The sequence below is a fragment of the Erythrolamprus reginae genome, chromosome 4, assembly GCF_031021105.1.
Source record: "Erythrolamprus reginae isolate rEryReg1 chromosome 4, rEryReg1.hap1, whole genome shotgun sequence".
Taxonomy (NCBI): Eukaryota; Metazoa; Chordata; class Lepidosauria; order Squamata; family Dipsadidae; genus Erythrolamprus; species Erythrolamprus reginae.
The window spans coordinates 54,940,793-54,968,518 of NC_091953.1; the positions used below are offsets into that span (position 1 = coordinate 54,940,793).

General features: G+C 34.8%; 1 protein-coding gene across 1 annotated transcript in view; it reads left to right on the forward strand.

Moving 5' to 3' along the window:
• NCAM2 (neural cell adhesion molecule 2) overlaps positions 1 to 26,801 on the forward strand; it is a 237,640-nt gene extending 210,839 nt beyond the window's left edge. The window contains exons 16-18 of the mRNA XM_070751764.1: positions 10,861 to 11,065; positions 18,574 to 18,693; positions 25,858 to 26,801. Coding sequence (XP_070607865.1) covers positions 10,861 to 11,065; positions 18,574 to 18,693; positions 25,858 to 25,969 — 437 coding nt within the window. The 3' untranslated portion in view covers positions 25,970 to 26,801. The remainder of the gene's footprint in view (positions 1 to 10,860; positions 11,066 to 18,573; positions 18,694 to 25,857) is intronic.
• The last annotated feature ends 925 nt before the right edge of the window (positions 26,802 to 27,726 follow it).

Genomic DNA, 27,726 nt, shown 5'->3' on the forward strand with positions numbered 1-27,726 from the left:
ATTAATTCACCCAATCAGCCCTCTTCAGGTCCCATCGGCCAAACAATGTCTGTTGGTGGGACAGCAGGGGAGAGCCTTCTCTCCCCTCTGGAACCAATTCCCCCCAGAGATTTGTACTGCCCCACTCTCCTCGTCTTTCAAAAAGCTCTTAAAACACCACCCCTCACTATGGTGCAGAGGCCAACTAGGTCATGACCACTATGGCCACACCCACCCAGCAACTGGGCAGAGAACACCTTGCTAAATTTTTTGAAGCCTATCCTCAGTTATAACCATTGTACTAATAAAAAAGAATCTGAAGCAATTGTTTTTTCAGGAAGAAATCAGGAAATAAAGGAAAGCATTTTTAAAAAATTTAAATATGATGGTTGTATTTATAACTTATGTACTTTGATATGCTCTCTCTCTCTCTCTCTCTCTCTCTCTCTCTCTCTCTCTCTCTCTCTCTCTCTCTCTCTTTCTGTGTGTGTGTGTCTGTGTGTGTTTGTGTGTAGAAATGTGTATAAGTGTATACATAAAGTAAGTGTCTCAAAGGCATTGCCCAAGGGTCCATCTTGCAGCTGTGGCTAAAATAACTTTCTTCTAAAGACACCCAGTGACCATAAAAATTGCCCTATCAGAATATTGTAAACAAACAACAAATATCACATGCCTTCTAACACCTGTGTTACCTATAATCCTGGCATATACAAAGATAAGATAAAGGCTGATAGTAACAAACAGCAGGCACAGCTTTTGGAAAGTAGAAGAGAAAGGAAGTCTGCAAATATGAGATCTAGAGCTCTAAGATAATTGAGAAGTTAGCTGGGAGTGAAAAATGTGGATGTTGAAGAGAAGGATAAAAGATGAAAAGAATGGCTTGAAATAGAAGAGGTATATATTTATCTTGTCATTTCCCCAGTTTTCCATCAGTTAAAAAAAGTAATGGGTCAGTTTTAATTTATTTAATAAAACATTTTAATTAGTTGGTGACTTATTAATTGGGATTGAACTCTTATTGCATAACATTAATTAAAAACAGTATATAATGTAGTGTAGTGTGCTTTAGTTTAGATGCTTTGTGTGGGTTATACAGTTCAATTAATTCCAGTAATTAATTGCCTTTATTATTAACCCTTTAAAATTCCTGATATGGAAATGGCATGAAGCCTGAATCAACTGGTACATGCATGCATCTCCACTTGCACAAGCAGTGGGTGAGCATTGGGCAAGCGCATGCGCATGCACTGTATGAGTGGTGGGCATACACCACTCCTCTGAGAGGGGCAGCATAAAAATCCAATAAATAAATAAATAAATAAACAAATACATGCCCGCCACTTACTGCCACTTGCCGCCACTTGTCCAAATGTAGCAGCATGCACGCTTGCCCACCATTTTTACAGAACCATCGTCTCTCCCTACCCTTCCTCCACCAGTTCGGAAAGCCAGAAAGATTGGGAAACTCTGACTTATGTTACATTTTAATCTTGAATTTATTAAATTAACTTTAATTAGAATGGCAGTTTCCTGAACTGTATTTTAGTCTGAAGCTGGTTTCTTTCAGCAAAAAAGTGAGAAACTTTCAAACTTAAATCCAAGAGTCACTTATACGTACTAACACTGAAACAGAACCCTGTATGAGAATAAGAATGAGGAAATGAATGAATTGACATCTAAAACATTATTTAAAAACAAAACTCTCCAAATATAGAATATGTATATTTAAAGTAGTTTATGAAGTGTACATTTTTCATTTAATGTTTGTCCATGTCATTCTGTTATTAACAATCACAAATGTTTACTGTCATGTATCTTATTTTTCTTAAAGATGTGCAAATTGTATATGTAATAGCCTCTTCCTAAATGTAATGTCAAAATATATGTAACTTTATGCATATTTTTTCTTGCTTACTTGCTTGGTGTCAGTTTTCTTTTATGTAACCTTTTTAATTTGGAATTAATAAATGTGATATAACATTATTTAGCAGTACATTTTTTTAAAAAAAAACGATACTACATATTGGTAATGTTCCACATTTTTTCCACATTTAATTTGCAACATTCTTCTAAAAAGTCATAAAAAGTGTCAAGAACAACCCTGACATTCAAAAATATAATTAAAAAACATTAAAATATTGTTTTATTATGTATCCTATCAAATTATACAGTCTTTCTTGTGTTTTCAAAACTGATTCTAACATTGACTGATGAAGATTACATTTACCTGAAGGTTAAAAAATCTAAGCAGTATCCTTTAGGCATATTAGTTGTCTTCTGTTCTTGTGTTGTGTGTCTTAATGAGGGAACTAATAAACATAAAGCATAGCTTAATCAGTGTGAGTCTCCTACTGTCTACAACACAGATTCCCAAATTTTATTTCATTTCATTCATTTCATTTTATTGGATTTATATGCCGCCCCTCTCCGAAAACTCGGGGCGGCTAACAGCAATCATAAACAATATACAGTAATAATCCAATACTAAAAGCAAATTAAAAACCCCTTAATATAAAAAACCAAACATACATACAAACATACCATACATACAATTGTAAAGGCGTAGGGGGAGAAGGAATCTTAATTCCCCCATGCCTGGCGGCAGAGGTGGGTTTTAAGTAGCTTGCAAAAGGCAAGGAGGGTGGGGGCAATTCTAATCTCTGAGGGGAGTTGGTTCCAGAGGGCTGGGGCCGCCACAGAGAAGGCTCTTTCCCTGGGTCCTGCCAAGCGGCATTGTTTAGTTGACAGGACCCGGAGAAGACCCACTGTGGGACCTAACTGGTCGCTGGGATTCGTGCGGCAGAAGACGGTCCCTGAGATAATCTGGTCCGGTGCCATGAAGGGCTTTATAGGTCATAACCAACACTTTGAAATTGTGACCGGAAACTGATCGGCAACCAATGCAGACTGCGGAGGGTTGGTGTGACATGGGCATATTTAGGGAAGCCCATGATTGCTCTCGCAGCTGCATTCTGCACGGTCTGAAGTTTCCGAACACTTTTCAAAGGTAGCCCCATGTAGAGAGCTTTACAGTAGTCGAGCCTCGAGGTGATGAGGGCATGAGTGACTGTGAGCAGTGACTCCTGGTCCAAATAGGGTCGCAACTGGTGCACCAGGTGAACCTGGGCGAACGCCCCCCTTGCCACAGCTGAAAGATGTTTATCTAATGTGAGCTGTGGATCGAGGAGGATGCCCAAGTTGCAAACCCTCTCTTATGCCAAGAATTACTTAATTTGGAATGTTTATTAATCAAATTTATATGCCACCCATTTCATTATATAAAATACTATGGGGTTTACAATTTAAAAAACTATAAAAACCATATAATATATAAAATTTTAAAAGATGGAGAGAACATGACCAGCTTGATGAGGTTTATGTTCAGCAGTATATGGTTAGTAGTAAAATATTGTTTAGTAGAAGCTGATTGGATAAAGTTATTTTCACTAACACTGTTCCAAATATTCCTATGCTGGATACATTACTATCACAGCTTATTATTTGGCTTATTAGTTACTCAGTTTATTGTGTATATATACACAATTATATTTAGTATAGCTACTTTTTTATCTAGATCCAATCTCTCTCTTGCTTTTTTGCTTTTTTGCTCTCTACCTCTTTCCTTCCCTCTTCCCCTCTCTTTCTCATTCCTCTAATCTATATGTATTTACATATTACATATGTATCTCTTTATAATTTATGTGGATCACCAAACATTCTTGCAAATAAAAATTATAATTATGCTTAAGGCTGACTCTTCTTTTTTTGCAGCATATTAGTTTCCCATGAAAAGCAACAACTCAATACTTAAAGTCATAGATCTGGACTGGTGTCAAGACTGGTCAATGGTTGTTTCCACTTGAGCAACACAAAGAAGATCTAGGACAGTGATGGCGAACCTATGACATGGGTGCCACAGGTGGCATGTGGTCCCATATCTTCTGGCGTGTGAACCATTGTCCTAGCTCATCTCCAACATGCATGTGTTTGCCAGTCAGTTCATTTTGGTCGGCACAGATGCTCTGGGAGGGCATTTTTGGCTTCCGGAGAGCCTCCAGGGTGGGGGGGGGGCAGAAGGCATTTTATCCTGCCCCGGCTCCAGGGAAGCCTTTGGAGGCTGGGGAGGGCAAAGCATGAGCCCACTAGAAGTTAGGAAACAGGCCATTCCCTGCCTCCAGAAGGCCTCCAGGGGGACAGGGGAAGCTGGTTTTGCCTTCCCCAGGCATTGAATTATGGGTGTAGGCACTGGTGCATGCATGATAGCATATGCACACAGTCTCTTAGCACACCCGAGGAAAAAAAGGTTCGCCATCACTGATCTAGGATTTACATGTTCACACACAGTCCACATTTCTGTTTTATCCATTATTTGGAAATTGTTACAATTATCAATGATTGAATTACATTATATTCACCAAATAAAATATATAGCAACATCTTCATGTCCACAGTAGAAATTTGATTAATCCACTTTTTATGTGCAGTACACTTGTATTGTTTATTGCTGTGGAAATAATAAAATATTAATTTGTATTCCACCTAGATTTATGCTATGGGGTACTTATTTTTCAGTTGAAGAAAGTCCTATTTTGTAATTATCTGAAAGTTGTTGTTTTTTTATAATGACAGATTGAGTGACAATTTTTGAGAAATTTGTCATTTTATTCTCTTCATCAGGATGATATACTAATTATTACGCTGACACTACATTGCTCAGATTATTCATCACAAACTTCTATTTTTAATATTCTATGGATGCTAAAATGATAGAATGTGTATTTTGATAAGACACAAGCTCTGCCCTTTAGAATAGAATGGAATAGAATTCTTTATTGGCCAAGTAAGGAATAATGTTGCATGCAAACATACAGAGCAGAAGTCATCTTACAATGTCACATGCATATTTTCCTGTTTGCTTCCACTTCTGACCTTGACACCCATAGTTTTAAAATATGTATCCATTTTCACTAAATAAAAAACAGCAGTGTTCCTGAAAGACCCATAGACAGCACTTTAAATCTTATTTGCTTTCAGCCTGATTTATAACTATTCTTTATATAATGATGATACAACATTAACTAAAGATAAAGTCACAGATTACATACATATACAAGGAAAATTTGCACATGTTTCAAGCCTGGTACACCTACTAAATAAACAATTCATAACAAACAATTGTTAAATGCATACCGTCTGGTAGTCGGTATAAATGAAGAAAATGATTCAGAAAATTCTTCTATTTACACATAGGTCTAAAAGGCTTCCACTGGATTAGTAATATTAACCACTGTTGATCAAATTAGTTAAAAACTTCAGAAGAATCTACTATCTTAAAATGTCATTTCTCTTTTTTCTTTTCTTTTTGGTAATTTATGTTTTTTTTTTCTTTCTAAAAACATTTTATGTATTCCATTGTATTTTTTTAAATCTCATTGTTCTTTTTCACTCTTTAAATCATTTTAAAGATTGAGTTACTAAATTTTACTCTTATTTGTCATTGATTCTACAAATCTTGGCAGAAAATAGCTATTAGTTAAAATATGGCTGGCTGTAAGAATAAAATCAACTAAAATGAGTCCGTGTGTTAACTCACATTCTGTATTGTCTCTTGAAGTTATTTGGACTGATGCACAGCTTCATAATATAAAATATATATTTTTGAATGAAGTAACTGATTATTTCCTATGAAAAGTAAGAATGAGGGAGCACACATTTATTATCCAATTAAGTATATTAAACATATCCATAGTAGATATTATGGACAATTTTGTAGTAGATTCCAGGAGTCATATCATAGATAAGATATCATAGACTGTTGCTTATGCCATGCTGACATTAAGAAAGGTGGTATAATTAAGCAATGTGTTCACCATTGTGTGTCAATGACAGCAGAAATTAGAGATAGAGATAGTGGTAGAGATACAGACAGATATTTCATTCCAAAATCCATGCATCTCACGTATCCCCTTCAAACATGCTCTTATATGCTTATATTTCATTTCAGAATCTATGTGCCCCATGCTTGTCCTTCATATGTGCTTATATAACAAATAACATTTATTAGTGATGTTGTAGGAAAAGAGTTGCATTTGCCATTTTGATCTCAGGTCTACATATAGAAATAATAACAATGACATAAAGTATCAAAATGTATTTGTAATTGTGTGAATCAGTTTTTATAATGCATCTTTTGGATTGTAAAAACAGATAGAAATAATTCTTCAATACAGACTGAAGTCCTAGTTTATGAACTTACAAATATTGATGTATTTGTAAGACGAGAGTGAACAGAATGTGATTCCTATAAAATAAAATTCGAGTTATTAATGTTTGTGGAAATGCCATGTAGAAAGCCGCTTTCTAAAAATAAATTAATATTTCTTTTGACATTTTCAAAACATTTATTTCTAAAACAGAATTGCTGCTCCAGAATTCTGTTAGAGTAAGTTAAAAGCAATGTCTGAATAACCAGACATCTTTTTATGAGTTTTTACATAAATATATAAAAAATATATCTTTATATTTTATACATTTTATGAGGATATTTTCATGAAAAGATGTATATATGTATGTCTATAGAAGGGCTTATTGGCTCAAATATTTTTATTACTTTATCAAAATATAAAATACAAAGAAAAAATAAAGATAATGGGAAGATAAGGGAGAAATAAAGGAAGAGACAAAAATGTGAGGTAAATGGGAAAAGAAAAAGAAAGGCATTGATTCAGTTACTTTTAGTGCAGTAGAATAAGATAGTAACATAAAACATTGACTTATTTTTATATGATAACATATGCTAGCCATTTCTATAACAAAAAACCTATCCAATCAGCAATTTTCATTTTGTTCACCTTAAGCACAAAGTCTGAACAGTAATAATGGTTTCAAAATTGTATTCTTTTCTTTCACTTTAGCTATCTTTCCATCAAATTTAGCCAACTCCATCAAATTTTGCAGCCATTCATCCATTGTGGGAAACAAAGTATCCTTCCATTTTTGTGCATAAATTATTCTTGCTGTCTTTAAAATACATAACATCAAAGTTCCAATTTTTGACAATTTATCTGGTCTTAGATACCAATAGTACATCATCTTATAAACTTTTTAAATCGTAATTTAATGTGAATTTTAGACCTTTAGTTCACATATTCTCCTATTGTTCAAGCATTATATTATATCCAAAGTCCTTTGTCCACTGAGCCAAACAGTGCATTGTGTACTGATTCTCCAAGCTCATTTTCAATTACAGTTTATAAAGCTTGGCAATAATAATATCACTACCTACATAGGATTTTCAATTAATGTTTCATGAAATTAAGTCCATAGCTCTTTTTGTCTAGTTTAAATCTTTATTTCAATTGTAAGCATCTAAACCAGTGATGGGCTACCAAAAATTTTACTGCCACACTGTGGGTGTGGCTTATGCATTTTGTTTCAACATCTTTCAGTGCAAATTGGGTGTTCTGGGGTGGAGCTCCATTTTCGCTACCCCACTGCATTCCCCCCCATCCATGCAGTAGCCCACCCTGATTATCTACTATATAAAGTGTATGTATACTATGTATACACGCACACACACATGCAGAGCTCTTTTAAAATTACACACATTCAACTTCATTTACTATGATAGGAAAAATATACCCAGAGCCCAGAAGGGAAAAAAAGAAGAAAAAATAAATAAAAATTTTGCTACCGGTACTGCGTACCTGACTGTACCCATAGGAGCCCACCACTGATCTAAACCAATGGCAAACATTTTCTTTTGATTCCATCTCCTCTTTAGATTTGAGGATAAGATTTCCATAACTGAAGATACCATTTGACCATAAGTCCACCACTCTGGCCTTGCCCCCATTTCTTTTTTTAAAAAAAGCTTCCTGGGGGAAGCTTCCTGGGGGAAGTATGTAAGAGGTTGCTTGCCATTATCTTCTTTCTATTGCTCTCTTTTTATATCTGCTTCTTCGCTGTTCAATCTACCCTCCTCCACTGCCTAGGTTTTGGGATTTCTGCCTATGCTGCTATCTACCTTTTAAAATCCATATCTCTTTTTGTCTAGTCTAAATTTTTATTTCAATTGTAAGCATCTAAATCTGTACCTCCAATTCTCTTTTCAACTCTTTTAATGTCCACCACCCCCGATTTAACTTAATTTATTAATTTAACTTAATTCATTCATTTAACTTAATTTATTAATTTAACTTAATTTATTAATTTAACTTAATTTATTAATTTAACTTAATTTATTAATTTAACTTAATTTATTAATTTAACTTAATTTATTAATTTAAATTAATTTATTAATTTTATTTATTAATTTAATTTATTTAATTCATCAGTCACTATTATTTTCTTTATTGTCTCTTCCTTTTCTTCTTTTTTTATCATCTGGTTCCTCATCTCAGTCTTTTCCTCCATTTCTATTGTTAGCTCCTCCCTTTCCTGGGTCTCTTGATCTTTTCTCATCATCCCCTGAATAGCATTTTCCATTTTTTCCGTAATCTCCTTAAATCCCTTCTCCATAATATCCTTTGTTTTGGAAGAGTAACACCATCTCCTTCAATGCTTCACTTGTTTCTTCCTTGGTTTATCTTTAAAAAGAAAATTCACTTTTTTTCCACAGTCCAAAAGCTATTTATTCGGTCCTTAGGTTGCCCTTCAAGGGGCTTTGAATAATCCCAGAGTTTATCAGAAGTCTTTCATGGGCCTCATTAAACAAGTACCTTGCTGATTTCCATATTTAAATCTCCAGTAGTCCTGGGGAAGTTGGGAATAATCCAGTAAATATTTCCACAGTCCTTCTCATAAGACCTGTAGTTTTTCTTTTTATCAGCAGGTGACGGTATCAACTTAAATTTCAGTATTAAACTCACAATTGTCATTTTAATTATAAATCAATTATAAAAGCAGAATAAGTTTTATAGGTAAATAATTCCAGCATTTAAAATTTTAAAACCCTTCCCAGTACCATGTCTTCCCAATTTAAGAAACCAATTGGTTGATAAATCCACAGTAACTGAATTTAAACATTCCTGGGATAAACATATATCCACCCTAAGATAAAATACAGGAAATAGTATAAGGGCAGACTAGAAGGACCATGAAGTCTTTTTCTGCCATCAATCTTCTGTGTTTCTATGTTTAAATTTTTCATATATTTCAAAATTTATTATTTTTCTTTCTTGTGCTGGGTCTGGTTTTTCTCAGAATACTTAGATGCCACTTTAACAAAAAATTCTGCACAAATAATTCTAAAATATTCCTTGTAGTAAAGAAATCCTCTCCTCCAGTTTCAGTCACTGTTTATCTACTTTGCTCCAGCACAGTAGGTTGTCCCAGCTTTGTGGCAGCTATTTTTAGGCTGCCCTTACAAGGTGGACTTTGCTACCCTCGGAGCCCACCAACAGGGGGAAGTCAGCACAGGGAATATGAAGTCCCATTTCTTGTGTCTGATATTGCTACAACATCAACTGGATGGGGGAGGGGGTGTCTAATCAGGGCAGCTGCATAAGTATTGCATTTTTAGCATGTTTCTGCTCTCTCCTTGCATTGTGTCTAATTATTTTTATAAGGCAATATATACTGGGAAACACAAGGGATGTTACATGTATTACTATAAATCGTATGACCCAAAGTATAGAGGAAAACCTAAAATGGAATAGTTGGCAGCATTTGAAGCTGCTGCTCAATGTGGACTCAGGGAAATATTTTAACATGTATATATATTTTTATTTTTCGGAGCTGGATTACCTGGATTCATCAGCAATCTTCCTCCACACCAAATTTTGTCTCATTCCATTTTGTTTTTTTCAGAGATATATTGCTGGCAGGCAGATGCTCAGAAAAGACCTTAAGCCATTCTGTGCAAATATTTTCCAAATTTCTTTGTGTTAAAAATGGTAGAAAAATACCAGTGGTGTTAGACAAACTCTGTAAATATCCGTCTAGAGAACCAGATTCAAAAGAAACATTTAGTACATTTAAACTACACTATAAATAACATCATAATTTAATTTTTACACATTTAAGTGAGACTGAAAAGAAATTTGATTCACCTTTTAATACTGTAATATGAAAATTTGTCTATGTCACATTTTCTAAACCAACTTGTACATTGACATAGATCTGCAATTTTGCGAGTGTGCTTTGCACTCAACAAATATTGGTCAGGCTATTGTCTGAAATGGCATAGGGTTTCCTGCCTGAAAAGGGGTTGGACTATTTAATTTGACTTCTATGTCGCCCAATCCCAAAGGACTCAGGACGGAAAACCTCCAAGGTCCCTTCCAACTATATTATTCTGTTTTTCTGTTAAATGTGGTTATGAGTGTTTCTGTGTCACATGCAGTATTGGGTTCCTACCAGAACAGTGGGGACGGCATTCTGGTAGTGGCCATATGTTCATCGGAGCAAGATTTGGCTTCTGCACATGCTCTTGTGAGAGAACCATGGGTGCATGATATTTCTATGATTTTTGGTGATGTTTTGCTTCCACACATGCATGGAAGCAAAAAAATCACCAAAATCTCACATGCCTGTGCGTCTTCTCACAAGATTTGCTTCCTGCGCATGCACAGAAGCCAAATCTCACTCTGACATGCACGCATCAGCACCAGTATTGGAGGTAAGTTGCAACCTCTGCCTGGTCACATGATTCATATCACTGAAATAAAGAACTGCCACACTTTCAAGATAAGCCATGTAAAAAAAAAAACCCAGATTCATCAGGAATGACTTTCTTTCCTTCTTCTATATCCATGAGGGCTAAGTTTAAGATTTTTGTCCCACTCCCCATCTCCCATCTCTTCCTCTTCTGAGATTAACAAAATTCTCCCATAGAGGAAGTTAACTGTTTTGACCTTATCTATTCCATTTATTTTGAAGGTACTTTGTTTAATGGACTTGGACTTGGTGCAGTCATTGGACTGGGTGTAGCTGCTCTTCTGCTAATACTTGTGGTGACTGACGTCAGCTGCTTCTTTGTACGGCAGTGTGGATTACTAATGTGCATCACTAGGAGGATCTGTGGGAAAAAGAGTGGGTCTAGTGGAAAGAGTAAAGAGCTGGAAGAAGGAAAAGCAGCATATTTGTGAGTATTGGTCACAACACTTTGAGAAACTTAATATATACTAGTAACTTGGAATATACAAACTGTGGTATCTCAACAGCCGTAGGGATTGTGCTTCAACAAATGTTCTCTAACTTTTACTTAATATTATTTAGTCTCCGCAGCTTTAACAAATTATAGAGTCTGATAGAGTCTAGATAGGGTCTGGGAAATCATTCAGATGTTACCTTAACAAAAATCATGTTTGTATTTTTATTCTATTCAGTCAAAGCAACACAAATTTACACAGCTGGTCATCCAAGTTCTCTGGAGTGCAGTTACACAGTGCATACTGTGCACAGAGTATATTGAGATATGTATCAGTAATATTTCAAATCTTATTTGCATTATCACAATTTTAAAAAGATCATTGAACCATGATTTCTACCTTGAGCATTCATTGTATAGATGATACAAGGATATTTATAGATTATATTTTCTATCATTTGTATTTGTAATTGGTATTTAGTTATAATCCAGATCTGAGAAGATTTGAATTGATATGCTATATCCCCCTTTTTCCTTTTGATTGTTCTCCTTATTAAAATTTAATATTTAAGAAACCAGCTAAAAAAAGTAGTTATTTAAAGAAGAAGATGCTGCAGCTGCTTTTTTGCAAGGCATTCATATTCATTCCATATACAATTTTTTTAAAAAATAATGGGGGTGGAGAATTCTGTGTAAGTAGTAATACTAAATGAACTGAATAAAGATTGTGTGTATAGATATATATATATACATACATAATGTAGTGGCCAAAAGGGTGAAAACCTTTTGGGAAAAGTGTATTTTTGAGGTTTGATGGCTAATAATATCACTTTTTTGGAGTAGTGCCATAAAATTATATATCAATGGAAAGATAACTTAATCAAGAATGTAATGCAACAAAGTGTGTTCAATTATCTGTATTCTATGAAAAGTTATAACCAAATAACCAGAAGAAGGAAGCACAACTTGCCTAGGTTTATTAGCTTTCCTTCAACTGATTGTAGCCAATGAGCAGGGGTGTTTAGAGAGCCAATTGTCATCTTGTTTTGGGGATGAGACAATCAGATCACAATAGGATTCAGTTAACGATCTCAAGTATTGAAGCTGAGAGGAGGACATTTGTCAGTGTGTTATGTGATTGCTATCAAGTCGGTTGGAGGGGTTTTTGTGTGTGTTCTTTCATTTAGTGAGTTTGTAAAATGTAATAAAGTTAATGGTGCAAAGAGTTGACTGTTTGCCCAGGAAAAAAAATGTAAAATAAGTGAGTAAGTTATAAAGGAGTTAGAAAAGGATTGATGGAAACTTAACCAAAGATAGCATTTCTAGGTTTTTGAAGAAATATAAGGAGTCACTACAAAACCACATTGATAAAGGCAGGAAAAAGTGCACAACAGTAAGTGATGATGGAAGAATTAAGAGACTGTGCCTATGTAACAGAAGAAAATGTTCTAGATGAAATGGCCCAATGCAATGTGAAATTGAGTGCAAGGACTGTTCAGTGCAGACTGCAGGAATTTGGCCTAAAATCTGTTGTGGTTAGCTCTGGCCCAGCTCCTGCCCCAAGGAATGTGCAGGTGGATGTGGGGGAAACATCCACATGCCGCAGGCCTGTTTTGCTCCCGATGGAATCTGCCGACAAAGCCTCCTCTGACCAAGGAAGCATGAGTGACAGGGAAGAGGGGAGTTTGGCAGACAGCCTAGGAGGAGATCAATCATCCGTATCATCCTAGGATTCTGAACAAGAATTAATGACACATCCACACATGCGTAGAGTGATGCATAGGAGACAACAACTGAAGGATTATTACAAGAGAAAATGAGGCCACCTCTGGTTGGGTGGGGCTGCTGTAATTAGTGCTACAGATAAAAGTGCAACCTGGTGTTTTAGCCTCATGGCAGTTTATCTGATTCATTGCTTTATCAAGATCGTGGTTTTTGTGCTGTTCAAGATTGTGTGTGAACTCTCTGGACTTTAGAATTGGACTCAATATCCCAGTTATTGGGTGAGCAATTGGATTGCATTTAACCTGTGCCTTGCGTGTACTAGAAAATCCCTTTGACGTTTAAAAAGGGAGCTGTTTCTGTTTTTCTTTTTATAAAAACTTTGGGTTTTCCTTTTATTGTGTGGTGTGTGTTTTCCTGGACTAATTACCCTGTAATTACGGGCAGTTGAAACAAAATCCAGTTGAAACAAAATCCCTGTAATTACGGGCCAGTAGAACAAAATCCAGAATTCAAAAAGAAAAAAAAGCCTCTTTTATCTCTCAAACAAAGGTTGAAAAGACCAAACTGGGCTCATGTTATCATGTTATCTGGGCAAATGAGATATAATTTTATGATACTACTCAAAAAAAGTGGTATTATTAGCCATCAAGCCTAAAAAATACTGTATACTTTCCCCAAAAGGTTTTCATAATTTTGGCCATTACTATGTGTGTATATGTGTGTGTGTGTGTGTGCATGCACACACACAGACACACACACACTTTTACCCAATGCATTTTCCCACATCAAATTTAGTCTTGAATTATTCAGTTTTAAAGAGTTATTCTACCACAATATATTTCTACTTCAGTAATCCTTAGCAAATCAAAAATAATATGGCAGAACTAATTTTTCAAGAATTTTTACTGCAGTCATTAATTGAATCATGTCATCTTAAGTGAATCATCATTCAGTGAATCTGACTTGTCCTATTGATTTTGGGAAGATCACAGAACACCGTTGTGTGACTGGTTATTAATTTTATTTTACAATCTTTTTCTTCCAAAAGTTGTCACTATTATGAAATCTGGAGAGCTTCTCTATCCTACTTACCAGCCAATTGTTAGAAGAAGTATATATGTTTTGTTTTGTTTTTACAAAAACTCTTATTGTCTACTCTACCCTATTTTATTAGAGCCTTGCAGGGAAACTTTTCAAAGAAATCATTCTCTTTTGCGATGAAGCATCACAGTATCATGGTTATTCTTAAAGAAGACAAGGGATTTCATTATGTGATCTAATTATAGATCTATATATATGATAAATTTGAATGCTAGGAGTGTTAAAGCTACTTCTTTCATAGATATAGGTTTTTTAAAATTATAGTGCACTTAGAAGGAAAGGAATATTTCTGACAAGTGATGTTCTTGATTTAACTTAAAAGAACAAGATGTTAACAAATATTTTTTTATGGCTTCTTGAAATGGACATTTTGGGTTTTTTCCAAATTTTAAAGTCTTGATTTGATATAGTTTATTAAACATTAATATAGAGGGTAAGGGATCTGTGGGGAATATTTAACTTTCTTTAAATTTCTCAACAGACTTCTCAACATTTTTTTCTGAATTATTTGAATAAAATGCTTTTGCCACTTTTGAAATGAAACTCAATCTGAGTATTGTATTGGCAGTTCAGTGTTGGCAAATACTTCAAAAGAAAAGGATTTAGGGGTAGTGATTTCTGACAGTCTCAAAATGGGTGAACAGTGCAGTCAGGCGGTAGGGAAAGCAAGTAGGATGCTTGGCTGCATAGCTAGAGGTATAACAAGCAGGAAGAGGGAGATTATGATCCCACTATATAGAATGCTGGTGAGACCACATTTGGAATACTGTGTTCAGTTCTGGAGACCTCACCTACAAAAAGATATTGACAAAATTGAATGGGTCCAAAGACGGGCTACAAGAATGGTGGAAGGTCTTAAGCATAAAACGTATCAGGAAAGACTTAATGAACTCAATCTGTATAGTCTGGAGGACAGAAGGAAAAGGGGGGACATGATCGAAACATTTAAATATATTAAAGGGTTAAATAAGGTCCAGGAGGGAAGTGTTTTTAATAGGAAAGTGAACACAAGAACAAGGGGACACAATCTGAAGTTAGTTGGGGGAAAGATCAAAAGCAACATGAGAAAATATTATTTTACTGAAAGAGTAGTAGATCCTTGGAACAAACTTCCAGCAGATGTGGTAGATAAATCCACAGTAACTGAATTTAAACATGCCTGGGATAAACATATATCCATCCTAAGATAAAATACAGAAAATAGTATAAGGGCAGACTAGATGGACCATGAGGTCTTTTTCTGCCGTCAGACTTCTATGTTTCTATGTTTCTATGAAATCTATAATGATTAGAAGACTTATCTATGACTCCAAAGTGACTTATTTTCTTGATAAGAACTTCAAGAATGTTGGTTGAATGGTTTTAAATGTCTTTAAAATACAGGAACAATTGACAATACTATTTACTATTTAAAAGAAAACATTATAAAACACTGGGGAAGAAGACTTATGCTAACAGCTGGAGATTTATTTCAAGTTTTTGGATTTGTAAACTGTGATTTTGATGATATGAAGGCAAGTTATTATGAAGAACTGGTTGGACTTTTGAAAGACTTGGGTGAAAATTTAAAAAGATGCCTTTTGGGATTTGGAGCTGGAAAAGAAATGGGGAAATAGCTGGATGGCAATAAACACTTTGAAATTACGATAGTAGGAAATGAAAATGGAAAGAATGAAGAACAAGAAAGGGGAGAAGAAATTCAAAGAGGAAAAGAAGATTGATGAATACATTGGGGATCTTTGATGACAAGAAGGAAAAGGACATTGAAAATGAAGGACAGATTAATGACTATACTGGGCTTTATAATGATTACACTGGGACTTAAATTGACCAAAGAAAGCAAGTGGAGAATATTAGTGTTAAATCAGTGCTAGGAGACTGCTTCAGTTCAACAGGTTTCTTTTATTCATCTTGGACATACGAAGCTCTCTAATTTGGGCGGTTCTTTTAATTCGAGCCACGTCTTAACCAATCAGAGATTTTACTGCTTATTTCTTTTAAGACATAACAATTAGTATAGGAGGAAACAACTTAAAAATAAGGGAGAAGAGATCAAGGGGAATTGAAGGTAGACTTATACAAATAATATATTTAAAGGGGAGAAAGGAAGCTTGGGAGAAAAGAAATTGTTGGCATAAAAATAAAAGAAAGAAAAAGAAGAAGCTAAGAAAATGGAATGGAAGGGATATATTTATGAAATGAAAGAGTGAAAAAATCAAAAGAAAATGGATGACTTATGGAGGAAAAAAACAGGCATTTTTAAACCTTAGAATTACTATGTTATATTTGTGATAATCAATATTAATGATGTTTAACCTTTGATTAAACAATCAACGTAATTATTTAATTACATGGTTTTTCCTATAAGTTTACAATTTTACATTAGGTTAGTATAAGACTGGCTGTGTTAAATCAAATCCAAAATTAATTGAATTAAATATTTGTACTGACAGGAGAAAAAATAAAATATAAGAAAGAATGAAAGTAGGCCAACCGTTGGAAGTATAAATTGAATAATCATTATTTCTCTATATAAGATCTATTTGATATATAATTTGTATTGATTAGGTGACTAAATTTGACTAAATCGACTAAATCAAATCAATGTTGACTGTTAGTGACAACTCTGATTATTTGTTCATAATCTGGTCCTTAGGTGTTCCAACAATATATCCCTCACCAGTATGGCTGTGTTCATCTACTTTGGCTGTTGATCATACTCTTCTTTTTTCCCCTCCTTTCTTAGTATTAGAGCTTTCTCTAAGGAGCTTTGTCATCATATCATATGCCTCATAATATGAGCTTGGTCATCTGTACCTCGAGTAAGAATTCTGAGTTGATGATGAAGATTGACATTACAGTGATCCCTCGATTAGCACGGTCTCGATTAGTGCGAAACGCTACAACACGGTTTTTCACAAAATATTAATTAAAAAATACTCCACGGTTTTTTTGCTATACCACAGTTTTTCCCACCCGATGACGTCATACGTCATCACCAAGAGTCACTTCTCTGTCTCTTTCTCTTTCTTTCCTGTCACTATGCTTCAATCATTTTCTCATTTCTCTTTTTTTCTCCCCTTTTTTCTATCATTTCTCTCTCTCTTTCTTCCTCTCTCACACTCTCTTCCTCCCTTCTCTCTCCCCCCCCCTCCACTTGCCCACGAGAAGAAAAAAAGCAACCTCTGCCGGGCAGCTCCCCTTGTGCTCCCGCTTTGTGCCTGCCTCTTTTGGGGATTTTTTTTTCTTTTCTTTTTTGCGCTGGCGGCGGGAGCTGTTGGGGAGGGCTCTGCCGGGAAGGCCTCTCAGCTGCAGAGCCGAATGGGGGCGGAGGCAACAGCGGAGCCCGGCGCTGGGGCCATGCAAGGCTGTTCATCCAGGGGGGCGTGGACTGGCAAGTCGCCCTCCTTTCTCTCTCTTTCTCTCTCTTATACCACACCGGTAACAGGGAGAGAAAGAGAGAGAGCAGAGGGCACCTTGCCGGTCCACGCCCCCCTAGATGAGCGGCTCCGCATGGCCCCAGCGCCGCCCAGGCAAAGGGGAAACCCCAAGATCGCTTGCCGCTTGCTGCTTGCCGTATTGCAGCGAAGGAGGTGAAGCAAGGCTCCAAGCTGCAATACGGCAAGCGGCAAGCGGCAAGCGATCTTGGGGTTTCCCCTTTGCCTGGGCGGCGGGAAGACCAAGGGAAGGTTCCTTCAGCCCCAACACCTGATCCGCTCCGCAGCGCGGCAGCAGCGAGGAGCCGAAGATGGGGTTTCCCCTTTGCCTTTACCCCATCTTCGGCTCCTCGCTGCTTCCGCGCTGCGGAGCAGATCAGCTGTTGGGCGGCTGAAGGAATCTTCCCTTGGTCTTCCCCGCCGCCCACACGCAAACTCCACCATCTGCGCATGTGCGGCCATGAAAAAAATGGCGCGCATGCGTAGATGGTGTTTTTTACTTCCGCACCACTATAACGCGGAAATCGATTAGCGCGGGAGGTCTTGGAACGTAACCCCCGCGCTAATCGAGAGATCACTGTATAGTGATAAATGATAGGCCTCTTTAATACAACTATATTTTACTGAAATTTATCTCATGGAAAGGTTGATAGAATAGAAATAAATTAAATATTTTAAATTATATTAGAATAGATAATATATATATTTGATCTATTTCTATTGATGTTGCTATAATTTTAACTTTTATTAACTCTTCCTACATCTTTTCAGTTGGTCAAGGTATAAAAGTGATGCAACAGTAAAACACATACATGTTTTAACATACTTTTTAAAAGATTGCTTGGAGATAAGTTGTTTCTTTTATCAGGCTACTACTTAAACCTGAATAAGTATTGCTTTGGTGTGTAAATTGATTAAAATGGCCATGACTCCTATTAGACTGATGAAAGAGGTTAAACTTTTTTTTTTCAGATTGGTGAAAAAAATGTTTAAAAAAGGACATAGCTTTTCATATTAAAAATGCATTGCATTTACTCTTGTGTGTATTCTAAAATTTAAGTATCATAAACAATTTTTCTGATTAATAATATTTTGATACTTCAGCACCTATTCTGGTGACATTTTGAGAAGTAACAAATATAGCTTAGCATAAACTTTCATGGATAAGGTAATAGACATCATCATTTTTAAATTAAAACATTAATTCATTAAGCATTTTTAACCTTTATTTTTACTTAGGAAAGATGGATCAAAAGAACCAATAGTTGAAATGAGAACAGAGGATGAAAGAATTACCAATCATGAAGATGGAAGTCCAGTAAACGAACCCAATGAAACAACACCATTAACAGAACCAGAGTATGTATTTTGAATTTTTTTTAGTAATTTCATTATTAGGACTAATGAACTTTCATTGTGGCTGTCAGAGTTCCAAATAGCACCCAAAATTAAATCAGAGTCCGAGGCAAAATATTCTTCAAAGTTCCAATTTATTAGCAGAGCCATGTTGGCACATCTGGGAGAATCCCAAATCTGAAAACCCTGGGGTATCTCTACCCAGTTGAAAGTGCAAGCCCTTGCCCTGCTCCCCCACATCCATCATGTTGACGAATCTCCAACGGCGAACTCTCCTCCCGTGCAGGTGCAGGAGTACGAAGATAAAATATTATCTTGAATATCTAGAAATAATTTGTTATGACTACATACATACAGCTCTCATGCAATTCCCTCTCCCAGCTTTCCTTTGCTCTGACATGGCTTGCTATTTAGGTTAAAAAAAAGGTTTTAGTTCTACAGATTTAAACTAATATATAACAAATTATCTAAGATCCTATATCTATTTAATTAACTAGTGGTTACTAATAGGGTGACACGAATCAAATTAATGTATTCCACTTTAATCTATTACCAAGTGTGAACTCACCCAGTGTGAAATCAATTTGAAATCCATGTTGTAAACTTTAAATATAATCTGTAAATATATGTGGCTGGTTTAATATATTAGAAAACAGTTATTTAAAGTGATATAAAGCTGCATTATATCATATTTGAATATCATAATCTTGAACTTTCTTACAAAAAGCTTTCCACTGAGGAACAGCGAGGTCAGCAGCATTGCCAGGAGCCCTAGATTGGCCAGCATGACTGTTTAGTATGGAGACACATTCCAATGGCAGGAATGCAGGGCAGAGCACCTGCTAACTGCCAATCCAAGTCGCAATAGAACCTAATTATTTTCCTTTTGTTGAAGAGTCCAAGAATGGTTTTCACTGTCCAGATGCCCAGAAAAGGTTTCTCTTGAACTAGACCAAGTCAAAAACTAAATCATGGAGAGAGGCAACAGGGTGTGACTTCAATTATGACTTTGTTTCTGAGCAAAACGACAACATCACAACCCCATTCTTGGACTTACCTGCTGTCAGTCATGAGAACATTTATTTTATTTATTTATTTATTAAATTTGTATGCCACCCCTCTCCGTAGACTCGGTGCGGCTTTTTTATTCTTATCTAACTACGAAAATGCATGCATGTAAATAGGATTAAATCTGTACTTTCTAAATAAAGTACATCTATTTATGCAAAACCATCCACACAATTAGCAATTGTTAATAGTTATTAAAGTGATAAGCATGGAATACACCTTCAAATCTGGATGGAGGGAGAGGATAAAAATGGTATTAGTATTGAATGAAACAATTTAATTGGTTTGTTTAATCTTTGTATCTTTGTTTTATCATAGTAAAGCTTAGATTCAAGTATATTTATTTGAATATACATAATTATATAATGAACATATTGGAAAAAGAGAGGATGAGATTCTGCCTAGAAAACAATCAGACAAGTATTCACTGAAATATTTATTCAATTACATCCTTATTCTGATTGTGTTCAGTATGAATACTAGGGAGATTAGCAAATATTAGTACCTTGGGTTTTCCATTATTAAAGCATTGCTTCTGCACTAAATTATATAGTTAAAGTTCATAAAGATTTTTTTAAAGTCATTTTTAAAAAGTCTTAGATGACAACATTGCATTATCTGCATATCGGAGGATTTAAAAGTATCCATCCTTCAATTCTGGAAGAGGATAAACTAGATTATTTATCTTGGCCACCAGAGAATTGGTTTACACATTTGGCTGACTCTTCTGCCAAATAATTTTGCTTAATGTAATATTCCCTCATAGTACATCTAACTTTCACATTAGAGTTCTCACTAAGTTTAGCAATAATACCTGAATAATTATGCTAGAGTTCTTAGATTTATGCTATAATTTTTGCCTAACGACAAGCTCAAAACTGAATCTGAACTTAGTAAAAGACGCATATGGTGCAGATCCTGGCCTAAATATATGTATGTATGTATGTTTGTTTGTATGTATGTATGTATGTATGTATGTATGTATGTATGTATGTATTTTTACACGGGGCAAAACCCGAACTCAGAACAATCTACATATATATCTATATCTGTATCTATATCTATATCTAATCTATCTATCTATCTATCTATCTATCTATCTATCTATCTATCTATCTATCTATCTATCTATCTATCTATATATATATATATATATATATATATATATATATGTAGATTGTTCTGAGTTCGGGTTTTGCCCTGTGTAATGTTTTGCATGTCTATGCGACGTTTCGGTGAAATCACATTCACCATCATCAGGCTGGAGTTCCAATCTTTGTGTTTTTGCAAATGAATATTAGCAACTGACATTTCTTCTTAGCATGTAGTGTGGGGGTGGAGATTTGCTTTGAATGTAGCAAATAGATTGGGTGACTATGCTTCCGTGATCTGATTGGTTGGTGTAATCATGGTTATAGAAGGAATGGCATGAAGATTATGAAGTGTTTTGTTTAAGTCTGATTTCCAAATATAAAATTCTAAAATCATAATAATTAAAGGATTGACATATTGATTATAATGAGGTGTTTATTTTGTTTAAGGCTGGTTTCCAAATCTCTGGCAGGCGCGAGGTATCATCCCTTTTATTTAAACAAAAAGATCTTTTTTCAATTTCAATAGCTTCTAGAGAGATTCTTTTATATAAATTCTCTGTTTTGTGGAGTAATTTAGTTTTTTCAAAGTCAATTTCGTGCCCTGTTTTTTTAATGTGCTGGACAAGGGAGGAGGTCTTCTCCTGTTTCTTGACTGCATTCATATGTTCTGCCATGCGCTGGCTCACTCTTCGGTTAGTTTGTCCAATGTATGTGGCTGCACATGTTTTGCAAGGGATTTCATAGATACCTTGGTATTCTAATTGGATTTTATCTTTGGGGCTCCTTAGGATATTAGATATTTTTTGGTTAGTGCAAAATGAGGTTTTGATGTTATGTTTTTGTAGAATTTTACTAATTTTATCCGTGGTGCCTTTGATGTAAGGAAGGATGGTGGTGCCATTGTCCTGTTCTTGATCTTGTTTTTTGGGGGGTGTCTCTTTATTGATTAGGTTTGTTATTGTTTTCTCTTTGAATCCATTAGAAATTAGTACATCTTTGAGTTTGTTCAATTCAGTTTTTAAGTGCTCATGGTCAGCTAAGCGTTTGGTTCTGGTGATGAGAGTTTTGGCCACTGAGGTGATTTGTGCGGGGTGGTGGTGTGAGTGTGCATTTAGATAACGGTTGGTATGGGTTTTCTTTTGGTAGATAGTATGTCCTAGGCTGCCATTGGGTTTTTTATAGACCAGTACATCTAGAAAGGGAAGTTGATCATTGATTTCTGTTTCCATAGTAAACTGTATTTTGGGGTGTAGGCTGTTGAGATGAGTGAGGAAATTGTCTAGTTTTTCTTTACCATGTGGCCAAATTACAAAGGTATCATCAACATATCTCAGCCAAAGTTTGGGTTTGTATTTGGCTTGCTCTAAAGCATTATTTTCGAAATATTCCATATAGAGGTTGGCTATGACAGGTGATAGGGGTGATCCCATGGGGGCTCCCTCTATTTGTTTATATCTTTGTTCATTATAGATGAAGTATGTATTGGTCAGGCAGTGGTTGGTAAGGTCTAGGATATATTTGGGGGGTTTGTGTTTGTCTTGGATAGCTGTCAAGGCTTCTGTAATAGGTATTTGTGTGAACAGGGACACGACATCGAAACTTACAAGTAGGTCATCGGGTTGTAGGTTTTGTTTTTTAATTATTTGTATAAAGTGGGATGAATTTTGAACATATGAGGTAATAGTTTCTGTATATGGTTGAAGGTATTTGGCTAAAAATTTGGCAAGGTTTTGTAGAGGGGAGCCTATAGAACTGACTATTGGCCTGAGAGGTATTCCTTCTTTGTGTATTTTTGGAAGGCCATAGAGTTTTGGACATATGGAAGATTTTTCTCTGGGGATGATTTTTTGCTGGATTTCTTCGCTGATGGGAGAGGCCTTGATTTTAGATTTGGTGGTTTTTTCTAGGTAGGTGGTAGGATCTGTGCTTAGGAGTTTGTAGGCTGGGTTTTTTAGTAGATTTGTCATTTTTTCTTTGTATTCTGCTGTGTTCATTACTATAGTGGAGTTTCCTTTATCAGCTGGGAGAATTATTATATCCTGGTTTTTCTTTAGATTGATAAGTGCCTCTCTTTCTTCCTGCTGTATGTTGCTTTTTGGAGGTTTACTAGAGCACAGAATATTAGTGACTTGGAGTCTGATTTTGTTAGCAGTATCTGGGTTGATTTTATGTAAAGTTGTTTCAATTCCACATATGATATTTTCAGTTGGTATTCGTCTTGGAGTTATTGCAAAATTAAATCCTTTTGAAAGAATATTGGTTTCTGTAGTGGTGAGTATCTTGTCTGATATGTTATGTACTGTTTTGGTCATAAGTTGTTGTGGAGGGCTGGGTTTTTGCTGTACCTCTAGTATTTGGAGTTTCTTATTATGTGTGTCTGTTTTGTATTGGGGTTCTGTTTCTGCCCTCCAGATTGATATTTGTTTGAATTTATCCCAGAGTAAAGGGTGTATTTGGTTACTGATTTTAAGGTGAAGAGAGAGTAGACTTTTGTTGATTTCATCAAGTATGAATCTTTTTTTGTGGAGTTCATTTCTGATTAGGGCTAATTCAGTTCTTTTTAGGATCCTCTCTATGGTTGGGGTTTTTGGGTGGAATTTTAGTTGGAAGTATTTGGGAATTATTTTTTTGTCCCTGCAGTTGCGTAGGAATGTGAGATCACATAAGATGGAGGCTTTTCTGACTTCAAGTTTTTCATAGGTCCTAGTCAGTAGGAAAGTGTCCTCCCCGTAGAGGCAAGATATTTGTTTTCGTAAATTTTCACGGGTATATGTATGTAGATTGTTCTGAGTTCGGGTTTTGCCCTGTGTAATGTTTTGCATGTCTATGCGACGTTTCGGTGAAATCACATTCACCATCATCAGGCTGGAGTTCCAATCTTTGTGTTTTTGCAAATGAATATTAGCAACTGACATTTCTTCTTAGCATGTAGTGTGGGGGTGGAGATTTGCTTTGAATGTAGCAAATAGATTGGGTGACTATGCTTCCGTGATCTGATTGGTTGGTGTAATCATGGTTATAGAAGGAATGGCATGAAGATTATGAAGTGTTTTGTTTAAGTCTGATTTCCAAATATAAAATTCTAAAATCATAATAATTAAAGGATTGACATATTGATTATAATGAGGTGTTTATTTTGTTTAAGGCTGGTTTCCAAATCTCTGGCAGGCGCGAGGTATCATCCCTTTTATTTAAACAAAAAGATCTTTTTTCAATTTCAATAGCTTCTAGAGAGATTCTTTTATATAAATTCTCTGTTTTGTGGAGTAATTTAGTTTTTTCAAAGTCAATTTCGTGCCCTGTTTTTTTAATGTGCTGGACAAGGGAGGAGGTCTTCTCCTGTTTCTTGACTGCATTCATATGTTCTGCCATGCGCTGGCTCACTCTTCGGTTAGTTTGTCCAATGTATGTGGCTGCACATGTTTTGCAAGGGATTTCATAGATACCTTGGTATTCTAATTGGATTTTATCTTTGGGGCTCCTTAGGATATTAGATATTTTTTGGTTAGTGCAAAATGAGGTTTTGATGTTATGTTTTTGTAGAATTTTACTAATTTTATCCGTGGTGCCTTTGATGTAAGGAAGGATGGTGGTGCCATTGTCCTGTTCTTGATCTTGTTTTTTGGGGGGTGTCTCTTTATTGATTAGGTTTGTTATTGTTTTCTCTTTGAATCCATTAGAAATTAGTACATCTTTGAGTTTGTTCAATTCAGTTTTTAAGTGCTCATGGTCAGCTAAGCGTTTGGTTCTGGTGATGAGAGTTTTGGCCACTGAGGTGATTTATATATATTTGTTTTCGTAGATTTATATATTTATATATATTTATACATATATATATATATATGTCACATGTTTTTTTGCTGAATTTGAAAATTAAGGGAGACTAGGATAGATCTATTTCGGCCTTATATGTATAATATTTTTTATATATATATATATATATATATATATATATATATATATATATATATATATATATATATATATTAATGAGATATTAGAAAATAAAGAGTTTCATTTATAAAATAGTATAAAGTCTACGGAGAGGGGCGGCATACAAATCTAATAAATTATTATTATTATTATTATTATTATTATTATTATTATTATTATTATTATATTAAGGAATCAAATAGACTAAACATTAGCAGGAAATTATTCCCTGTCAACCAAACAATGCCAACTGGCAGGCCGTGGGGAAGGGCCTTATCTGTGGCGGCTCTGGCTCTCTAGAACCAGCTGACCCTGGAGATCCATACCCTCCCCACCCTACTGGCCTTCCACAAAGATGTAAGGACCTGACTTTTCCGGTAGGCCTGGAGCCATTGACTGAATGAGATACCATCTAGATCCGGCAATGAAAGATTAAATATTGTTTTTATTTGTTGTAAGCCATCCAGTTTTTGAGGACTTGAGTGGCATATAAAATAAATAGATAGATAGATAGATAGATAGATAGATAGATAGATAGATAGATGGATGGATGGATGGATGGATGGATGGATGGATGGATGGATGGATGGATGGATGGATGGATAGATGATAGATAGATAGATAGATAGATAGATAGATAGATAGATAGATAGATAGATAGATAGATATTGGTTTTATTATACGATTATCATTATTATTATTTATTAGATTTGTATGCCACCCCTCTCCATAGACTCGGGGCGGCTCACAACAGTGATAAAAACAATATATAATGACAAATCTAATAGTTAGAATCTAAAATAATAATTAAATAGTTAGGATAAAATTATCACAGCTAAACCACACAAAATATTAACTTTGATAGACTTCTTGATGCTCCAAGTTTATATTAAAAACAACTTTAAATAGATGAAAAGAATAAAACAATGAATATAAATTTGTATTGGGAGTATACAGTATCTGAGAGGTGGAGCAGTGAAATCAATACAAAATATTTTGCCAAATGAAAAATGCATTCTCTATCAACACTGGTTTCTAACTGTAATACCTTTTGTTTTTTTGTTTTTCATAGGAAATTACCATTAAAGGAAGAAAATGGAAAAGAAGTTTTAAGTTCAGATACTATAGAGATCAAAGTATCCAACGATATCATCCAGTCAAAAGAAGATGATAGCAAAGCATAAAACAACAACAGCTATCTAGAGGGGCAAAAGGGCATGTGGATTCTAAAAAAATTGTGACCAAAACTTTACCTTTGACCTTGGTTTTTTGGCAATTTAAGAATTATTAATGGAAGTAGTTTGGTCTACTTCTGTTGACTATCTATTTTCATTTTAATTCAATAGTTTTAGTCTATAGTCCTGGGCAACATCAATACCATGGTCTCAGTTCAGCAAGTCAACCAATATAAATACTGTAATTTATTTTATTGCTGAAAAAAAAATTGAAATTATTTATCAAATATTATGATACCCTCTTAGCCACAGACTATATATAAGATAGCTGTACTTCTTTTAATGGAATTAAACTCATGAGAGAAAGTGCCATAGAAATTTATATTTGTTTGCAATTTTAAAGATTTTGTTGCCTTTATATAAATATATATAAATGTCAGATATAAACTAGGTTTATGTGGCTGGATGATTGCAGCTGAACCCTTTACATAAGAGTAGATTGAATGTTTTCAGGGTATTAGCCTTGTACTTCAAATCAATTCTTAAAGAGAATAAACCATTCATAGGTTTGATGTACAGATTTTAACCAAGTTGTGAACTATTTTGATGAAAATATTGAACATATCCTAACTTCAAAGTCCACAGAAATTTCAGTGCTTCGGATATTTTGTATTTATGTTTGAAAAATTGTGTGTAAGCTAAAAATGTCAAAACTTATTTTGTGTATAAAAAAAAAAGCCAAGAATCCTGACTATGACCATAGCACTCAGCTTCAAAGAACTCTTATAACAATAAATGCAAGCTCCAACTGACTTATCTCAGTTGTGGTTATAAAACATAATACTGTGCAGACTTTCCTTCTGTTCATTTAGGGAAAAAACATTTATTAAAACATATAAATACTGCCAAAGCACATTTGCAGAAAGCTACTTGGCCTTTTTCCATACTTCCACTGTATATAAACTCAATCTAAAAGATGAGTAAGATGCAATAGGAAATAATACAAAAGAAAGAAATGATAAAATATTTCTTACATCTGTGTAACCAATTATTTACTTTCATTCAAGACCTAACTGGACGATATAAAAAATGAGACCTTTTATCTTTTTGCTCCTTATAGTTTGTGATAATAACAATAAATACTTCATACTGGAATAGCCACCAGAAACATTTATATTAAATATTAGAAAATGAAATAATAAATATCTTCTTCCTAATTCACAGATACCAAATATATTTAGTTGTTCCCGCTCTTAATTAGAATGTTATTTCCACCAGAAAAAAGCACTTCTGCAAAAATTTAGGATGTAGAAATTGAGATCAAGTCACAAGCAGAGACACATACTCTTGGAAAGGTAGCCTGGCTTTTCAGACTTTTAAAATGAGATTCTTGATCAGAAGAGCTAATTGGAATATATAGCGATATCATTTTTATTTCAATATATCTGATATTTATTAAACTGTCACATTATTTTTCTACTTAGATATAATTATTATGGGAATATATGTGTGGTGTTCTTTATCAGCTCTTGTTCTACCATGGTCTACCTTTCTGGGATGAAACTGAAAATGTCTAGTTTGTTACACTGAAATAATACATGAAGTAGAGACCAGAAGAATCCAGATGACTGTTTCACTGATATTTAAATATAGACATATTTTATTACTTCTCTACTTTCTGGCAGAATAAACATTAGAATTTATCATTCATATAATATTATTTTAAACATAATAAAATAATTAATTAAAATAAAATTATTTTAAAT